This window comes from Capricornis sumatraensis, chromosome X, assembly GCF_032405125.1.
Source record: "Capricornis sumatraensis isolate serow.1 chromosome X, serow.2, whole genome shotgun sequence".
In the NCBI taxonomy this organism is placed as follows: domain Eukaryota; kingdom Metazoa; phylum Chordata; class Mammalia; order Artiodactyla; family Bovidae; genus Capricornis; species Capricornis sumatraensis.
Window position 1 is genome coordinate 79,212,841 of NC_091092.1, and position 18,926 is coordinate 79,231,766.

Here is an 18,926-nt window from a genome sequence, read left to right on the forward strand (position 1 = left end):
AGTCCCGGGCAGGAGGAAAGGAAAGAAGAGGTCTAAAATGAAAGAAACCTGAGGGCCTAGAAAAGAAGTTGGGAATACTTGTCCAAGGACATCTTCTTAACCTCTCTTGGCTCAGCCTGTTGGTGGATGGAAGAAGGATGACATGCTGGGAAAACTTGTCATTTTGCTGTTCTTGTTTTGTCATTAGCTACCAGTTATTGAGTCTTTACAAAGTCCTAAGTGCTTTACATGCAAACAAAACCCCTACCAAAGTGTTACTATCATTATCTGACTTATACCAGTGAGAAATTGAGGCTCAGGGATGTTAATGCAGCTAGGTTACACAGGTGGAAGTGACGGAATCCTAGCCGTTTGACTCAAGTCCATACTCAGAACCGCTCAAGTACAACAGGTCTATTCTAACTTCTGCAGATCTCAAATCAATGATCATTTGTTGCACACCTACCCTGTGCAAGGCCTTGACCTAGGCCCTAGGGCTACAGAAACTTATTCTTAATTCAACAAATATTCTCTGAGCACGTGCTATGTGCCAGACACTGTTCTAGGACTTAAGGACGTAGCAGCAAATAGGAAAAAAAAAAACACACAATAAATCCTTGCCCTTGGGGAGCTTGCATTCTAGTGATAGGACACAGACAAAAATTAGTACAATAAATAAGTGAAGTATATACTACTGTATATGGTGATAAATGCTGTGGGAAAAAAGAAAAAGAGCAGAAAAAGAGGGGTTGGGAGTACTAGGGAAGGATATGAGGTTGTGATAATTTTTTGTTCAAGTTTTTTACCCTTACATTTTAAGAGGAAAATTTTCAAACATACCAAAAAACTGAAAGAATTTTACAGGGATCAGCAAATTGCCACCTAGATTTGCATTAACATTTTACTATACTTGCTTTATCACATATACATCTTTCACATATCCTCTTTAGCTTTTTTAAAAATGAAAATTTACAAACATACAGAAATGCTGAAAGAATAATACAATGAACTCCTATATATCTTCCTCATAGAGCCAACAACTGGCAATGTCTTGTTATATTTGCTCTATCAATCGATCTACAATTTTTTCTGAATCATTCAAATGTAAGTTACAGATTTCATTACACACCTCCTCTAAATATTTCAGCATTCATTTTGTGGGGATAAAAACATTTTCCAATAATATGAATATGGCATGTAAGAAAATTACAATTATTTCATATTATCTAATGTCTAGTCTCTGGCATGCTACATGGGGTCTCAAAGAGTTGGGCATGACTTAGTGACTGAACAACAACAACAACGTCCAGTCTATATTCAAGTTTCTCCAAACTTGTCTTTTATATGTTTTAACATCAGAATCTAATCACAGTCGTCACATTGCATTTGTGTCTTTAGCCACTAGAACAGCCCCAATCTTAACAGAAAAATTTTTATTTTGAAATAATTACAGATATACAAGGAAATTGCATAGATAGTACAGAGAGGGCCTGTGTACCCTTAACCCAGTTTTACTCAATGATAGCATCTTACATAACTATAGTACAATATCAAAACCAGGAAATTGACATTGGTACAATGTGTGTATAGTTCTATACCATTTTACCACATGTAGAGATTCCTATAACAACCATTGCAATCAAGATACAAAACTATTTTGTCACCACAAAGACCTATTGGTGTCATCAGTTTAAAAGATTGAGGAAAGTGTAAAAAAACTTAACTCTATTTAGGTCTCTTTACCCTGTCTCATTTCTCCTATGGTTGTCTTTAATATTTCCTCTACATATATTGAGCTCCACATCAGATGATACTGTACCTACTGCTTCAACCATCAGACATTATTTAAACAATTCAAGAGAAGAAGGAAAGTCTGTTGTACTTATGTTTTTATTCCTTCTATTCCTTCTTCCTTCCTGATGTTCCAAGAGTTCTTCTTTTATCATTTCCTTTCTCTTGTGTGCACTGCCTTTAACCACTCTTTTAGGGTGAGTCTGCTCGTGTCAATTTCTCATAGCTTTCCTCTTCCTAAGGATATCTTGATTTCTCCCTCATTTCTGAAGGATATTTTCACTAAATATAGCATCCAGCCTTGGTAGTTCTTTTAACACTTGAAATATATTGTGCCACTTCCTCTGGTCACCATGGTTTCTGGTGAGAAATCACTGATTCTTGAATTGTTTTCCTCCTGTTGATAAAGTAGTATTTCTCTCTTACTGCTTTCAAGACTTTCTCTTGGTCTGGGTTTTCAAAGTTTGAATATGTCTTGGCATGGATTTCTTTATCCTGTTTGGGATTTGTTCAGCTTCTTGAATCTGTAGGTTTATGTCTTTTGCCAGATTGGGAGAATTTTCAGCCATCGTTTCTTGAGGACTTCTTTGGCCCACTCTCTCTCTCTTCTTCTGGGACTCCCTGATGATATGAATGTTAGGTCTTTTGTTATAGTCCCACATGTCTCTGAGGCTCTGATCATTTTTTTTTTTTAGTCTATTTTCCCACTGTTATTCAGATCGGGCGATTTCTAATGTTCTATCTTCCAGTTCACTGATTTTTTTTCTTGTCTTCTCCATCCTGCTGATGAGCCCATTTCCTCAGTTTTTTGGTTTGGTTATTGTATTCTTCCATTCTAAAATTTCTGTCTGATACTCCATCATATCTGTTTCTCTGCTAAGACTTTCCATCTTTTTCTTTTGTTTCCAACCTATTTGTAATTGCTCATTGAAGCATTTTTTCCTAACATTGGCTTCTTTAGACTCAGATCATTGAAAGCTCTCTGTCATCTTGGTGTTGGCATCTGTTGCTTAGTTCTTATTCATGGTGAGGGTCTCCTGGTTCCTGGTATGATGAGTGAATTTCCATTGCATCATAGACATTTTTGGATATTATGTTATCAGACTCTAGGTCCTACTTAAATCTCTTGTTTTGGATAGGCATTTTCTGACACTGTTGCCATCAGTGGAAGGGGCCATTGCCTGGCTACTGCCAGGAGGGGGTAGAGGTTCAAGTTGTTCCCCACTTAACACTGATTGATACCCAAAGAGGGGGTTCTTCTTTACTGCTGGGCAGGTGTGGGAGTTCCAGCCCCCCACAAGGCCTCCACTGACACTTCCCTGGCTGGGGAAGGGTTGAAGGGCCTCCTTCCTGCTCCCAGGTAGCTTCCACTCACCACGGGTTGGGGTGCAGGTGAGGGGAAGATGATAGAGGACTGGGATGGGGAGGGGAGGAGGAGCAGGGCAGCAGCAAAAGTCTTGACTCTCCACTAGGCCTTCCTCTGATACTCTGATGCCACACAGGCTAACCTGTGGGGATGGAAGTCCAGACTCCCTACTTAGACACCACCGCAGGGAGCCTGGGGAGTCTGGCAAGAGGGAAAGTCTTGGTTTCCACTTGGGTCTTTGCTGGCTAGAGTGGGTGGAGCTGCAGTCTTTTGTTTTTGTGTTTCTGTAATGTCTGGTTGCAGGAGAGTGGTTATTGTCTAAGAGTTTTGTGTTGTCCAACTAAGGGGCCCATTTGCTAGTCTTTGGGCTAGAGAAAGCAGGCTTTTACTGAGGTTTGTTTTTTTCTTTTGTCTGTGCCTACTGGCACTTCCAGGCTGGCTTCTCCAGCCTACAGGCTGGGATATAATGCAACAAGAAAACCCAGGGAGCTCACTTAGTCAAAACTGCCCTTTTCCCCCCCTTTTAGTCTTCCTATGCTTGTTTTTACATATCACAGGCAGAGTTTTAGCTGTTCTTATTGGGAGAAATAGGAGTATGTCTACTCCAGCTGAGTCCAGAACTAGAAGTCTCCCATCTTTTTTTTTTTTAAAGTATTTATTTATTTATTTATTTTGGCTGCAATGGGTCTCAGTTGAGACATGCGGCATCTTTTTTAGTTGCAGCATGCAAACTCTTTAGTTCTGGCATGTGGGATATAGTTTCTTGAGCAGGGATCAAACCCAGGCCCCCTGCATTGGGAGCTAGAAGTCTTAGCCACTGTATCACCAGAGAACTCCCTTCATCTTTTTTTTTTTTAATTAATGACATCGGCTTTTTAAAAAGAACAAGTTAGTTGTGTTTTAGAATATCCTGCTTCTGGATTTGTTTGTTTTTTTTTTTTCATGGTGTCATTTATCTTGTTCCTCTATACCCTGTATGGCTGTAAACTGGACATTAAAATAGAGGCAATCTTAAACAGGTTCTTCAAGGTAGGCATCAGTGAGAAAATGATATTTGAACAAAGATTTGAGGGAGGTGAAGAAGAAAGTCATGCAGAAGTGTATACCTAGCAAGGGAACAGCCAATGCAAAGGTCCGGGATAAGGAAAGCATCTGGCTTGTTCAAGGAACAGCAAGGAGAACCAAGTAGCTAGAGCAGAGTGGGAGGGGGGGGTGTACTAGCAGATAAGATCAGAGATTTCGAAGGAGACCGGACTGTATACAGTCTGCAGGACATTGAAGGACTCTGGCTTTATTCTGAGATGGGGAGCCCTTGGAGAGTTTTGTGCAGAGAACTGGCATGATCTGACTTGTGTTTAGCAACATCACTCTGACTTCTGAGAATGGGTCACAGAGGACAAAGGTGAATCAGTGAGACCAGTCAGGAGGCTTATTGCAGTGATCCAAATGAAAGGTGATGGTGGTTAGGACCAGGATGTAGCACTGGAGGTAATAAGAAGTGATTGGATTCTCTACGTATTTTGAGGAGAAAGTCAACAGGATTTGCTGACAGATTGATTATGAGGTGTGGTTACAAGATTTTTTGACCAGAGCAAATTTCACTGGGAAGGTGAAATTTTCATCAACTGAGATGAGTACCACTTTAAGGAAGAGGTCATTTGGGGGAAAAAGATCAGGTGTCCAGATTTAGACATTTGAGTCTGAGATGTCTATCAGATATCCCAGTGGTGATAAATAGTAAACAGGCCTTGTCATTGGGGTGTTCAAAGCTGGAGAAAAGGAAATACAGAAGCAGGTCATTACAGTAACTGCAAAAAGTGCTATTTCAGAGGGTATATAAGAAAGCAAGTTATCAACTCTATTTGTGGGTGATGAGGGGCTTATGAAAAGTGTCATAAGAGATGACATTTTTTGTTTGGTCCTGAAGGGTGACTAGGTGTTCATTAGGCAGAGAAAAGTACAACTCAGTTGTTTTAAGGAATATCCTACCTCTGTATTTGTCTGGTTTTCTGTATTCTTAGCCCTTGGCACACAGTGGTTGCTCAATCACACCTAATCCAGTCACTAGCTGTGTGACTTTGGCCATTACTTTACTTCTTGAGCTTCAGTTTATCTGTGAAATGGAAATAATCATAGGGGTTTTGTGGGGATTAAATGTAAAACATTGAGCACTCTACCTAGTACACAGTGGATTAGGGTTAATGGATTAGGGATTCATGACCAAGTCTAGGCTACTCTGGTAACTCAGGACCTTAAAGTCTTTTATATGCTCAGCAGTTTGTCAGTACTGTAGAGTGCTAGACTCTTTTCTTACATCCAAAAAGTAGCTCAGGAGAAAAATTGCTAAGCCTGGAGTGAATGGAGAGGGTTAAACTGCCTTCCTCATGCTTGATCTCCATTGACTGCCCCCCTTCACATTTTCATTTTTAATGAATATGAGTAAAATCCATTTACATTCATAGTGAGCTTCTCCCCACTCTAACAGGCTCCTTGATGCTCAGACTGGACATGATTGGCAACCCTGGGAAGAGGTCAGCAACCCTGAGATGCTTTGACACTTGGAACCCCCTCCCAACTGCTAGACCTCCAGCCTGAGACCTCAGGGAGACAGGCGCCCCCTACAGGTGGAAAACAACCCCTGCCCCTGCAGGCGACTGAGATTGTTATGCAACTGGGCTGCCTGATGAAAGTGAAAGAGAAGAGTGAAAAAGCTGGCTTAAAACTCAGCATTCAGAAAACTAAGATCATGGCATCTGGTCCCATCACTTCATGGCGAATGGGGAAACAGTGGAAACGGTGAGATACTTTATTTTGGGGGTCTCCAAAATCACTGCAGATGGTGACTGCAGCCATGAAATTAAAAGACGCTTGTCCTTGGAAGGAAAGTTATGACCAACCTAGAGAGCATATTAAATAGCAGAGATATTACTTTGCCAACAAAGATCTGTCTAGTCAAAGCTATGGTTTTTCCAGTAGTCATGTATGGATGTGAGAGTTGGACTATAAAGAAAGCTGAGGACTGAAGAATTGATGCTTTTGAAGTGTGGTGTTGGAGAAGATTCTTGAGAATCCCTTGGACTGCATGGAGATCCAACCAGTCCATCCTAAATGAAATCAGTTCTGAATATTCATAGGAAGGTCTGATGCTGAAGCTGAAACTCCAATACTTTGGCCACCTTATGCGAAGAGCTGACTCATTTGAAAAGACCCTGATGCTGGGAAAGATTGGCAGGAGGAGGAGGGGATAACAGAGGATGAGATGGCTGGATGGCATCACCGACTCAATGGACATGAGTTTGAGTAAACTCTGGGAGCTGGTGATGGACAGAGAGGCCTAGCATGCTGCAGTCCATGGGGTCGCAAAGACTCAGACACGACTGAGCGACTGAACTGAACTGACAATGAGACTGAAGCCACCAAGGAACCTGATACAGGATTTGGGAGGAGAGTGACTATTTCTGACTTCCATCCACGGTCTCTCCAGCTCCCTCAGCAAATTGACAGATGAGGGTGGTGTGGCCCACTACTGTATGATAATTTGTGCTCATTTTTGAAAGTATAGCTTCATTGGGTGACCCCAGTCTTTTTGTGTGAAGAAATAACCACTCTTGCCCCAAAAAGCCTTGGGGCTTTTCACCTGGGAGCCAGAGATTGGGTGTGCTGAAACTGGGAAGTTTCTGCTTTGTGAGTAAGGGGCATTGTTATGGGTGTGCATTCTCGGTGGATGGGAATTCTAGCACATTGGTCGTGGGGTGGAATGATTTTGATGATTAGTTAGTTCACTAAGGTATCAAGATTTCCCCACCATCCCCAATGAATGGATTAGGAAAATCCTACTACCCATTAAGACAAAAAGGTCCTATAGGAGTTTCTCAGTGACTTTCCTCAATTAGATTTCTCTGTGGAGTAGAGAGAGATCCTGAGATATGTTGACACCTGTGAGCAGGCACAGAGCACAACGGAAGGGAAAGAAAAAAAGAACGGGAGAGCGGTAACACAGAATTTGACAGCTTGCTAGTCCTGTGTCTGGTTTGGAGCTAGCAAATTCTGTCAGCTCTGTGCTCTCTCTGTTACGACTATGCTGTAGTATCCCATCATCATGAGGGCCTCTGGGAACCAGAAATCCACAGCTATTCTTCCTAGTAACCTAGCATTCTGGCCCAGGAGTAGGTCTAAGCAGGCCAAAGCCGTGGGCACAATAATCCCTGCACTTGGAAGTCATCTGCTCACTCAGTGCAGCAGGAGCTTCATTGTGGCAGAGCCCCAAGCCATGGCAAACTTAGGGGAGAGCTGTGCCCCGAGTTTTGTCAGGGGCTTTCCCTCAAGAGTTCCAAGGTAGAGATACCAGGCTGAGGTACTGGCAGCCAGAGGTCCTAGTCCAGCCACTACCCTAGTCCACAATTCCAGAGGATCCAAGGGAGGGCTCCTTACTCCCAGTGCTTCTAAACTGAACTGGGTCTGGGCTGTGCCTTAGCTCTATTAATAGCCCCCTAGCCCAGCCTGTTAGCCCCAAACCCTAGTGCCAGAAGCTGTGAGTCAGCAGCTAAAAATAAAGAGAGCAACTGCATTGGAACCCCAATGAGCAGCTCCCCTTGGCCCTCCACCCTCAAGTTTTTGTCAGCGTCAGTCTCCAGTCCAGGACCCTTTAGAAGTTAAGAGTCTAATCCTGCTGGGAAGAGAGGAAGCATCGGCGGTGTCAGGCACAGGGCTGAGTACTCAAGGCTAGAGGATTGGGGCAAGGGCTAGGGGCATTCCTGCCGGGCCCAGAGTCGAGATTCTGAGGTTAGAGGACTGCAGCTGAGACTGGGAGCTGAGAAGTGGAGGCTGAGGGGTTTGGAGACTCTGGAGGTGGTCAGGGTCTAGTCGGGAGGGGAGGGGAGGAAGAGGCTGCGGGGCTGGGCGTCTGGGCGTCTGGGAGGGGACAAAAAAGTAGGGATGGGGACGGGAGAGGGAGGTCCGAGCTGAGAGGTGAGAGCCCGGCAGTACCTGGGCGCCGGTACCTCGGCGCCCCAGAGCTGAGGCTGGCGGTCTGTCTGAGCGGCGGGATCCAGAAGGGAGAAAACTACGGAATTGCAAGTTGAAAAGGTAGTGTGTGGAAGAGGAGGTCCCAGGCGGCGTGGACCCCCGAGAAGACTGGGACCAGGCAGCTGCCGCGGCGTGGGCTACTGGGGCTCCTCCGGCCTCCCAGTCGGTCGCACGCCGGTGCCCCCGCCCATCGCGCCAGCTGCAGACCAGGTATGTTGGCGTGGAAGGCGGCCTGTGTCTGTACGTACCTCTGTGTGCGTGGCGGGGGCGGGGCGGCGAGAAGGGAAAGCGCAGGGTCCGGGAGGAGGAGGGGGCGGGAGCACAAATTCAAACTCACTTCGGTCGACCCATCCCGAGAACGGAAGTGGCCAGGGCCAGCCTGGGAATTGTAGTTCTCAGGGCTGCTTGCCCTGCAACCAAGGAGGATCTTGTCCCTAGGTGCCAGTGCCACCCCTGGTCCCAGGGAGAGGAATAATTGAGAAACGAACCTCCTAACCTCGTCAGACCCTTAGTTCGATTTCCCGTCGTGTGGAGAAATGAACCGGGGCGTGGAGAAACGAACCGGGGCGAATGTGGGTGCGGTGGGGGACTAAAGAGGCAGCCAGAGCCCTCTCCTGTCCTTGTGTTTTCTTTAGCCCCTCCCCCACTTCTATCAGTCACATTATCGTAGGCCAGCTCCGCTCTGGTCATGTAAATTGTTTAGTCCGGGGACTCACAAGCAGCATACACACCGGGGAACTTGCTCCTCGGGGGGGGGGGGGGGGGGGGGGGGAAGGTGGGTCGGGCAACCAGACCCTGCGCGCAACCCAGAGAGGCAAGAACTTGTGGAAATCGGATCATGCCCTTGGGGTCTGGAGTCAGGAACATAGGTCCCCAACGGGCACGAGAAACAGGTGGCATCCAGCTAATATTTCACAGGTAACGACACGCGCGGCCCTCCTTTTGGGGCAGGTGACCACAAGGTGGAGCTCCAGCGCAACACTGCACAGCGCGCTTGGGCCACTGGGAATGTCCCCTGTGGCGGTGGTGCTCCTGCTGACCATTTGCAGCCCTTCATTGCCCCAGGTGGCCCACTTGGCACCGCCAACCCACGATTCTCCTCATGATGACCCCTCAATGTCATGTCATATACAACTCGAGATGCAAGGTGCTTCCTCCACCCAGCGCCTGCACCGTAAAGGTTAGACTGTGCCAAATGGGCATTAAATTCATTGAATAACAGATTAACCGACAAGAGTCAAGAACCAGTGTGTCTTGAAGAAAAGACTGTGCACAAGAAAAAGCCACTTGCAGGCACAGAATTACATGGCTAGATGGGCTCTTTAGCTCCTAGTCTTTAGGCAGGAAATCAGATAAATTGCATATGTCAAGAGAGACAGTGAATGAAGCCAGGTCGATGTCTCCATCATCTTACAGTTCTCCAGGAAAGGCCATTTTGTCATCTCCTTCAGTCACAGTTCTGAGCTGTCCCATCCCTGATACCCTGTGCCTTGTACACAAGAATACCTGCGCATAGATCTGAAACACTCTCTTGGCAATCTGCTTGTCTCTTCCTCTGTTAAGTTTCATTTGGGGACAAACTTCTTGTGACTCAGTCTTTCTGACCACCTCAGGTCAAAATCCCAAGGGGAACACCTTCTGCTGGGAAAGGTCACCCCACGCCAACCTCAGCAACATTCCACCTCAGCCACCCTCTCTTCCTTGCTGTTGGCCAGTGCAAAAAGGCCTCCGATTTTGGCTGGCGGGGGCCTAAGACAGGGCATTCACTCCCTTATGAAATTGTTGATCCTGGTCAGCAGCACTGCTGTCTCTAGCCCTGGAGAGGTAAGTGGGAACACATAGGGAGTGAGTAAGGGGAAGGCTAGAGAAGGAGAAAAATGAGGTAAGGGGAAACAGCTCTTACCGGTTCTCTGTCTCTCCTTAGCACACCTCCTATGGGGAGAAAAGCTTCGCATTGTGAGTTCAGCCAGCATCAAGCACAACCTTTTGACCCTGAGTTCCCCCAAGCTGACATTCCCAGGTTCAAGCCAATTAAATGTATAAAGGAAGGGTTTAAGAATCTCCAAGGGTCCAAACAGACCAAACCCCAAGCCCTAGGCAGCGTCAATGAGTCTGAATATGCCCCATCACCAGGACCCTAGGGAGAATGAAGACCCAGAAAGCTGAGGCACAAAGGACTCACTGTTGTAGGAGGAAAGACCACAAAAGCAGCAGGATGGAGACACAATTGGTAACGATCCATATTGTCAGGTAGGTTCGAGCAGGCTGTGAGAAAAGAAAAAGGTCCCTGTCAGTGGCGAGAGCCACCCATATACAGATTCAGGGGGTGTATGGGGGGAAATAAGTAAGGAAGAGGGGAACAGGGTTAAGGAGAAGCAGGAATAGGAAAAGAGGAGGAGGGGTGACAGTCCCTGAGCTCTTACAATAAGCCAGACAGGGTAACGCATCTGCTGCAGCAGCTGGCAGTCGTTGGTGGTGACTGAATCCACCCCTGCACACCAGAGTAGGGAGAAGAGCCAGGGCTTGTTCACTACAAATAGGTTCACCGAGACATTATCATGGTGCAGTGCCCTGTGCAGGCGGGGAAGAAATAAGGAACATTCAGAACCTTGAGGCTCCAGGCACAGGAGGGAAACAGCCCCTCTCCGTGTTTGAATCCACAGTGTCCCTGCTCCAGAGCCATCACTTCTGCCTTTGAATAGCAGACCCCTACCTGCTCTGTCTCCCAGTGGGTTTCACCCATGGGTCCTAGTTTTGCTGTTTGGGGTCACACAAATGTGTCTCTCCTCTTTGTCCCATGCCATCCTTTAAGAGGTCTGAGGGACAGTGTGACCACATTCCCCCAAGTCTTCTTTTCACCAGGCCCAACCACCCTAGTTGCTTCAGTCAGGGACCCGGGTTATCGTTCCTTTCACCATGCAAACCTCTCTAATCTGATCTTACTCCCATTTACCAATGTTCCTTTTGAAGTATGGAGCCTGCATCTGAACGTGACAGCCTGGGTGGGCTGGGACTAGCTTGGAGGAGAGCAAAACTCCTCCTGCCTTCTGGGCGCTATGTCCATGTGAAGGCAGCCCAGGCTCAGGTTAGTTTTTGGCAATGTCAAGTGACTTTGACTCATTCATTATGCACAGTGTACAATCAAAGTCCTGGTCTTTTTCACACATGTTCCTGCTGATGCCAGTGTCTCCCTCTCTTATTTTTGTGCAATTGAGTTTCCTCTGGACCCTGGGCATGGGTCTTTACATGTATCTCCATTGCATTTCATCTTGGTACATTTGACCTGTCACCTTAGAGTGCTTAGACCTTCTGGGGCCTCCATTTTCCCATCACCTTTTTCATTACCAATTCATGCCTCCTGGAAACATGATCAGCAGTCGATGTTGATCAGGACAAGACTAAGGGGAGTCTTAACCTGATATCCAGTCTCCTCCCATGGTGACAACCTGGGGGAAGGTCCCTGAAATGCTTAATATGATAACTGGGCCATCATTCACTCCACATTTTTTCCCTATCTAACCACAAGGATATTACAAGAGAGCTTGGTAACTACAGGTTTTGAAGTCTATTATGTTTTCTGGTTGCATCCACTCACATCTGCGACTCCCTTGCCTCTCTCCCCTGGATCCACCCTCTCTCTGGTGTAAAATGAAAGCTAAAATCCTGGTGGCCTACGAAGTCCTACCCAGTTTGGCCCCTGCCAACCTCTCCAGTCTCACCTTCCCATTGCTCATGAGGCTGCTGTTCCTGCTGTTCTGCAGCTCTTCCCATTGTCATCTCCTTGTGACTTGTCAGGTCTCAGCCCAGATACCACCTCTTTCCCCACTCTTCCTACTGTGACCTTCTCCCCTCTCTCCCAATCTCTACCCCCTTCCTAAATGTTTTTCTTCATGTCACTTATCACTCTCCAACATGCATATGTTTTGTGCAGTGGTTTATTATCTGTCTCTCCCATGCCCCAAACCTGCAATAAATAGAGCCTGACACATAGTAGGTGTTCAATAAATATGTGTTGTGTGAGCAAATGAATGAATGGCCTTTGCCCTCCCAGCCTTGGCTCTTCTATACCATTAAGCCTCACGTGATCCCCTCGGCTCCTTTCCTCTGGCACTCACTTGATATCCAACAGTGGCAGGTCTTGATAGGGGAGGTTGAGATACTGGGGATTCTCAGTGCCATGGCCTTCCAGATGTCCATATATCTGGCGCATTTGGGGGGCTCTTTCTTGGACATAAGCCCGATCTTCATCCGGTAGCCAAAGGACCTGTGGTTCAGGGTAGGTGGGCATGAAGCTGGAGAAGGCCTGGGGATTCTGGGGGTGGCAGCAGGGGCAAAGATGTATGACCACAGATGGGGTACATGAGCTGGGCCAGGGCCCTGGGGAGGGGGTATGCCTCAGCATTGTCATGGTCTAGGGAATGCAGGAGAGAGGGGCAAGAGGGGGCACTTGGGGTCCTGACAACATCACCATGGCTTGGGGCACTCCTGAACTCAGCACAGTCTCCAATGTCTGGTTGACAAAACTGTCATGATATGTGTGGTTTCCTGGGGGGCGGCGCAGGTCAAATATGATAGAAAGGTTGAGGCCTGCAGCTTCCTTCAGTATCTCTTCCAAGGATGGCACTGTTTGATTCTCAGCATCTTCTCGATCATGGCCTGACAGCTGCTTAGCCCCCCAGAAAGGTTGCCTCTATAGGAAGAAGAAAATTCTTTCAAGACCAGAAGAAGCCTCCAGGCTGTGCCACCATCCTCATTATCTTTACTCGTTTCCCCGACTTAGTGAACAGCTTTGGCCCTCTGTTGAGTCAGGGTTTTTCCTTTTTCCAAACTGCAGCCTTTTCTAGACCCTCTGACATCTTACTCTGACCCCAACCTCCTACCCTCTGGGTTTCCTAACTTCCTCACTCTCACTACACTTTCTCTTGGTCTCATGGAGACCTCTGGGATCTTGACCCCTTGGTTTCTTCCCAGTCCATCGGCCCCTTTCTAGCCACACCTACATCCCCTGCCCATGATCCATTGTCAGCTTAAACTACTTTTCAACAACCCACTCAACTCCTTTCCTGCCCCATGTGCCCCACAAATCCTAAACTCTGACTGAATTCTACAATTGTCCACCTCTTCCACCCACTGGAATGGGAGGGCAGAGACTATCACGTGGGCTGTTGGCTCTGCAGTCCTGTTTTGTGTTCTCTGGGCCACTTAGCCATCCTTTTACTTGCTCTTGATTTGCTTCCTCTCCCATTCCTCCTGTTGGCTATTCCAAACCTCTGCCACTCTCCTTTCCTTCCCTTGAAATCAACAAATGACCTTGCCTCGTAATCACTGACATGGAAAAAGTGAGCTATCAACACATTAAATATTTACTACCTGCTAGGCAATATTAGAAGTGCTTTATGTGTATTATTTAGTTCTCCTGACAATCCTACGAGGTAAGTACTGTAGTTACTCCCATTTTATAGATGAGGAAAATGAAGAACAGAGACCCTAAAGAATGTTACCCAGGCTCAAACAGCCAGGAAGTGGTTAAGTCATGATTCAAACTCAGACAGCCCTTACTCTAGGCAATCAGATGTGTCTTCATCACTCAGAATACATACCCAGCTGAAGGGTTGGATTACAGGAGATTTTTTAATTTTAGATTAGTTCTCTGATGTTTTACTTTTTTTTTTTTTAACAAGGAACTTTATTACTTTGGTAATCAAGAAAAGGGGAGTTAAACAAACTAAGTATCCTTTGAAATATTTTCCATCATCTGCAGGATTAAAGTCCACACTTCCTGGCCTAGCATTCAAAGCCCACCAGAGACCAAGACTCTGCTCCCCCAGGCCCCAGCCAGCCTCAGCTCCCATGACTACCATTCATCTTTATCTCCCACTTCCAATGAGCCACTTTTTCCTTGTCTTGTGTGTGTGTTTCTTTTCTTTTCTTTTTTTTCCACACCGCACAGCTTGGGGGATCTTAGTTCCCCAACCAGGAATTGAACCCAAGCCCAAGGTAGTGAAAGTGCTGAGTCCTAACCACTGAACTGCCAGAAAATTTCTACTGAGCCACTCTTCATTCCCTGAAAACACTTCTTCATATTTATGTGGGCTTTATCCACATTCTTCCCTCTAACCAGAATTCTTGTTCCCTGCCTTGCCCATCTTAAAAACTACCCTCACTTCATATGCTGCTCAGGCATCCTCTCCTGTGACCCCACTCCTGATCCTCTCCCACACTGCCCCTGCCCAACAGTGACCTCTCTCTCCTCTCTACCCAGTGCAGACCTTGTTCTCACTTGAGGTTTCCTATTCTGATAGCCTTACTAGGAAGGAATGACCTGAGGGCAGAGACTGTATACCTGTTGCCCAGCACAGGGCTCAGCAGATGGTTATCAATGAATGAACTCTGCCCAGAGTGCCCCTGTACGTGGCTGTCTCTTGCAGAAGGCTGTCCTCACCTGAAGGAACCAGGCCCCAGCATTGAGCCTCTTCAGTTCAGCCCAGGAGAAGTTACTGCTGTGGCTGTTGACTCGGTCTGGGAACACAGAGGCCACATCTGTGGTCCTGGTCAGGCGCTCATCATGCATGAGAAAGGGGATCCCATCGGAGCTGAAGGCACAAGGGGAGTCAGAGGACCAAGCTCCGGGGCTGGTCATCACTTCTGGAGCTCCCCTGCTGTGTCATTCGGGTGGGGGAAGGGGCCCCAGGTTTCCTCACCTGACCATCACGTCGGTCTCAAACACAACAGCTCCACATTCAGCTGTCTTCCGCAGGGACATCAGGGTGTTCTCGGGGGCCAGCTGGGAAAGGCGAGGGAGCAGGGAAGGGTGGGAGCCTGGCAGCCCACAGGCCTGGCCGCAGCAGCCTGGAGAAGCAGACCTGCCCCACCCTGCCTGCATTCTGCCCCACACTCACCATGGGGGCCCCTCGGTGTCCTATCAACTTAGGCTTGTGTGGTAGGTCTTTGGGTTCCATGATACAGGCTGAGGAGATGAATAGGGGCGCCAGGTAGATGCCCAGGGTGGCTCCAAAATATAGGAGCAGTAGCAGGATCTTGGGACCTGTGGGGAGTGGGGGACAGGCCATGAAGAAAGTGCAGTGGTGGGCCCTCGGGGCAGAAAACAGCGCAGGTGTAGGAAATGGAGCAGCAGGAGGCAGAAGCACTGGTGGGCATTAAGGGGACTGGAGGGTGGTAGTGGAGTTGGCACCTCTTCGATGGATATGGTAGAAGGTATCAGCCACAGGCCAGGCCAGGAGGGTGATGCCAGCAGCTGCTCCAATGTGAAGGAATGGGGCTGTGGCCTGTGGACAAGAGCTGGTAAGGTCTTAGAACCTTAGAACCTCTCTCCTTCTAGTCCTAGGAGCTGACTTTTGAAGTTGAGAGCTTCCTGCAGTCTCGGGGCACCAGGGAGCATGCTGTGTCCTGGGGCTGGCCACAGGCGAAGGTTCCCCCCAAGCACTGGATATCAGCCACTCACCTGCAGTGACAGACGTAAGCTATGCCACTCCTCCCGCCACTGGACCTCCAGTCCCACAAGGCCAGCAGCCACAAGAAATATGATGAGGAGCAGCAGCACCTGGGGAACCAGGGGTGAGGGGCACGTTTGTGTCAACCTGGGCTGCCTAGGCTGCCCCTCACTCTGTGAAAACAGGAGCATTCTGTTCTCCTGGCTCAGCCACTGTCCTCCTTTCATTCAACATATATTTACTGGGCTTTGGGTCCTGGGCTTGTGCCCAGGAAGAGAAGAGCCGGCTGAGCACCGGGTCCAGTGCACCCCTCTCCCGCTTGCGCCCATCCCCACTCTACCTTGTGGACGGTGTGCAGACATAGAGGCTGGCCACAGAGCCACAGGAGCAGGGCCAGGAGCTGGGGGCAGAGGTGGTTGGAGTCATGATGTGCCAAGAGGGGTCACTGAGTGAGTTTCCTAGGCTGCCCCCTCCCTCTACCCTCCCCTCAGTGGCCAGGATGAGAGTGACAGCATAGAGCTGTGAGGAAGGGAGGGCTAAGGTTAGGCCAGCTGTCCCTGCACCCACCAAGAGCAGGGATGCGTATGTGACCAGTAGAGAGATGACCAGCAGGAATGCTGGGGACCAGTCCATCCAGTGCCCCCAGTGCTGGAATAGGAATCTGTGGGAGGGGAGAGGGAGGTGTCCGAGTGGGGAAAGGGTGGTAATAGTGGCCTGAGGGGAGTTGGGCTGGGTGGATCCAGGACCAGGGCTAGAAGGGAGTGAAGGGAAGCCTTTCATGGGGTCAGGGGCTCCAAGGTCTGGGGAGAGTTCATGGAAAGGTTTTCAAAGAGGCAGGGTCGGGGCTGAGCACCCAGGGGTCCCAGGGTGGGGAGTAGATGGACATGTCTGCTGAGGAAGGGGGTCCGTGACACACTCATTGAAGTTGTGCAGGTCATTGAGAAGGATGAGCACGACGTACAGCCAGCCCAGGGACAGGAGGAAGGTGAGGAAGAGCAAGCCGAACCAGACGCATTCGCACTGCAGAGGGGCAAGAGAGAAGCTCACAGCGGCTCACATCCCCACTTTAGCTCAGAGTCCCCAGGGGATGGCAGCTCAAAGGGGCTTCCTGCAAGGCGTGGGGCTGCTGTGCTTTGCAGGCAGTTTTTTTCCATATTTGAAGGGATTTTCCTCCTGGGGGGAGAAAGTCCCTTCCCTATCCCTGCCCCTCCACTGTCTCTGAGCACACCTGGATATCTTTCCCCCTCCAAGTGGTCCCCACCTTGGACTTCCACCCCTACCCACCCCGCCCCCCCATCCGTACTTCACCTTGTTGGTTTGCATCCTATCTTTGGGGTATTTCTTCCAGTGGCAGCTGTACAGGCAGTGGAAGCAGCGGGCCAAGACAAAGCAGCAGCCAGGGGATTCGGCCATGGTAAGGGCCTGGAGGGAGGGACGCTTGGCTCTCAGAGACCCTAGCAGAAGGGAGATCCCAGCCTCCCTCCCAGTGAGGAGCCCAGTCGGGGAGGAGCGGAGGCCTGGGCCACTGCTCAGCAACGGAGGTTACAGGGCAGGCTCCAAGTGCCAGATTGGAGGAGGAGATGAGCAAAGGGGACAGTTTCCGGGGTCTTCCTTTCAACGGCACACCTGGAAAGTCAGTGAGACACTCAGGAGGTCTAGCCTCTAGGCGGATACACACCCACTCTGTCCAACTCCTCCCCTTTTAACAGCATCCCTATCTGGGGATGGAGTGCTTGCCTCGGGTGGGGACTCAGGAAAAACTGCCTGGGGTGGGGCAAACAGGGTTTAGCAAGCTGAGGAAAATCTGGCCAAGCTTCAGGCAGCCCCATGGTGTGGCTTCCACCACAGGAACCAGGAAAAACCTGAAGCAGAGACACCAGTCCTAGCCTGGGGCCCAGGGAGGCCTGGCTAGTGGCTAGTTGCTCAGTTGCTGTGGATACAGAGATTGGAGACATCACAAAGCCCTTAGATTCTATTTCCACCTTCCGGAGGGCAGGGGGTACCACCAGCATGGGGAAGTCTTGAGGAGTACGAATTGCCTGGGTCACTCCTTACCTCCTGAAGGAACTTTTTTCCTGCCAGCACACACCTAGAAAATCGAAGCTCTTTCGCCCCAGTCCTGTCCCTTCCTGCCCAGTCATCCCCCAACCCCAGCCAGGAACCAAGTCACCGCCTTTCCCCTTTCAGGGGCCCCACCCTCTGATGTCACTTTGGTGAAAGTACAACAGATACAGGGCAAAGGTGTGCATGGGGGTGTGTGGTTGTCTTGGGGCAGGGGATCCCTGGACCTTGTGCTTTGGGGTCAAGCTGAGACCAAGCTGGCTTACTGATCTCCACATGAGGCTGGACGTGTGATTGTGAGACTACATGAGAGATGTGGGGTTTGTGTCAGCATTTGCATATGCATGTGCACTAGTGGCTGGTAGTGAAATGGGTTTCTAGGTGACTTGGAATATGTAACGGTACCCCTCGATACACCCAAAGTGTGTGTGGTCTGGGCTCCCCTGAGGCTGCGGAGTCTTAGGGGTGCACAGTGGCCGGGGCCCTGGAAGGAGTGAGGATGTGGCTGCTCCCAAAGCAGCCCTTCTCATCCTCTGCTTGCCTTTGGAAAGGAGAGTTGGGGAAGGGCTTGGAAGTTAGGGGGCTGGAGCTGAGGGAGGGCCTGAGGGGAGGAAACCTCTCCCCTCCCTGACACCCCTGTAAGGAAAAAGCCCACCCAAAGGGAGGTCCCCTGCCTCTTCCCATGGTGGGACCACCAAGTGCTAGGAGCCTGCCTTGGGCTCCATCCGTACTGCAGGTCCTGCCCCTGCACCCCAATCGCTGCCTTCCAGGGTCCCCTTTCCCTCCAGGAGCTGAGCAGTCAGAAAACTCCAGTCAGGGATGCTGACCAGGGGTGCTGCTCAATCCCTGGGCCCAGTGCCTGCCAGCAGGAGCTGGTCTCCTCCCCGCCACTCCCGCCTGTGGCCCCAAGCCTTCCCCAGCCCTCACACCTTTTCTCAGCAGTAGCTCCGCTCTGTGCTCTGCACTGCTTCCCAGCTTCTCTCCGAGTTGTCTGCCTCCTCCCTCTTCCAGTCCTCGGCTCAGCCCCACCAGTCAAACAGGTGGCACTGTTGCCACCTACCGGAGGCTGTGTGGGTCCTCTCCCAAAGCCTGCAGCTGCTCTGTGGCCTGTGGTGTCTGTCCGTGGGTCGGTGGGAAGATGGGAAGCAGGAAGGGGGAGGGTGAGCCTCTTTACTCGCTGCCGTAGCCGCCGCCGGTCAGGGGGCTTGGGGTGAGGAATTCCTTTGTGCAGCTTTCCCCATCCCTCTGTCCCT

The 18,926-nt window shown here is 49.3% G+C and overlaps 1 protein-coding gene across 1 annotated transcript; it reads right to left on the reverse strand.

Annotated features, from left to right (window-relative positions):
- Nucleotides 1–9,924: 9,924 nt before the first annotated feature.
- On the reverse strand, nt 9,925–17,025 carry GDPD2 (glycerophosphodiester phosphodiesterase domain containing 2). Its single transcript, XM_068962923.1, has 15 exons — nt 16,921–17,025; nt 16,529–16,632; nt 16,180–16,273; nt 15,953–16,012; nt 15,624–15,722; nt 15,354–15,447; nt 15,061–15,206; nt 14,863–14,945; nt 14,604–14,754; nt 12,630–12,851; nt 12,277–12,425; nt 10,585–10,732; nt 10,344–10,426; nt 10,065–10,093; nt 9,925–9,977 (listed from the first exon to the last, which is right to left on the reverse strand). Exons 1-15 carry the CDS (start codon nt 17,023–17,025, stop codon nt 9,925–9,927), a joined length of 1,620 nt encoding a protein of 539 aa, XP_068819024.1.
- Between the last annotated feature and the right edge of the window lie 1,901 nt (nt 17,026–18,926).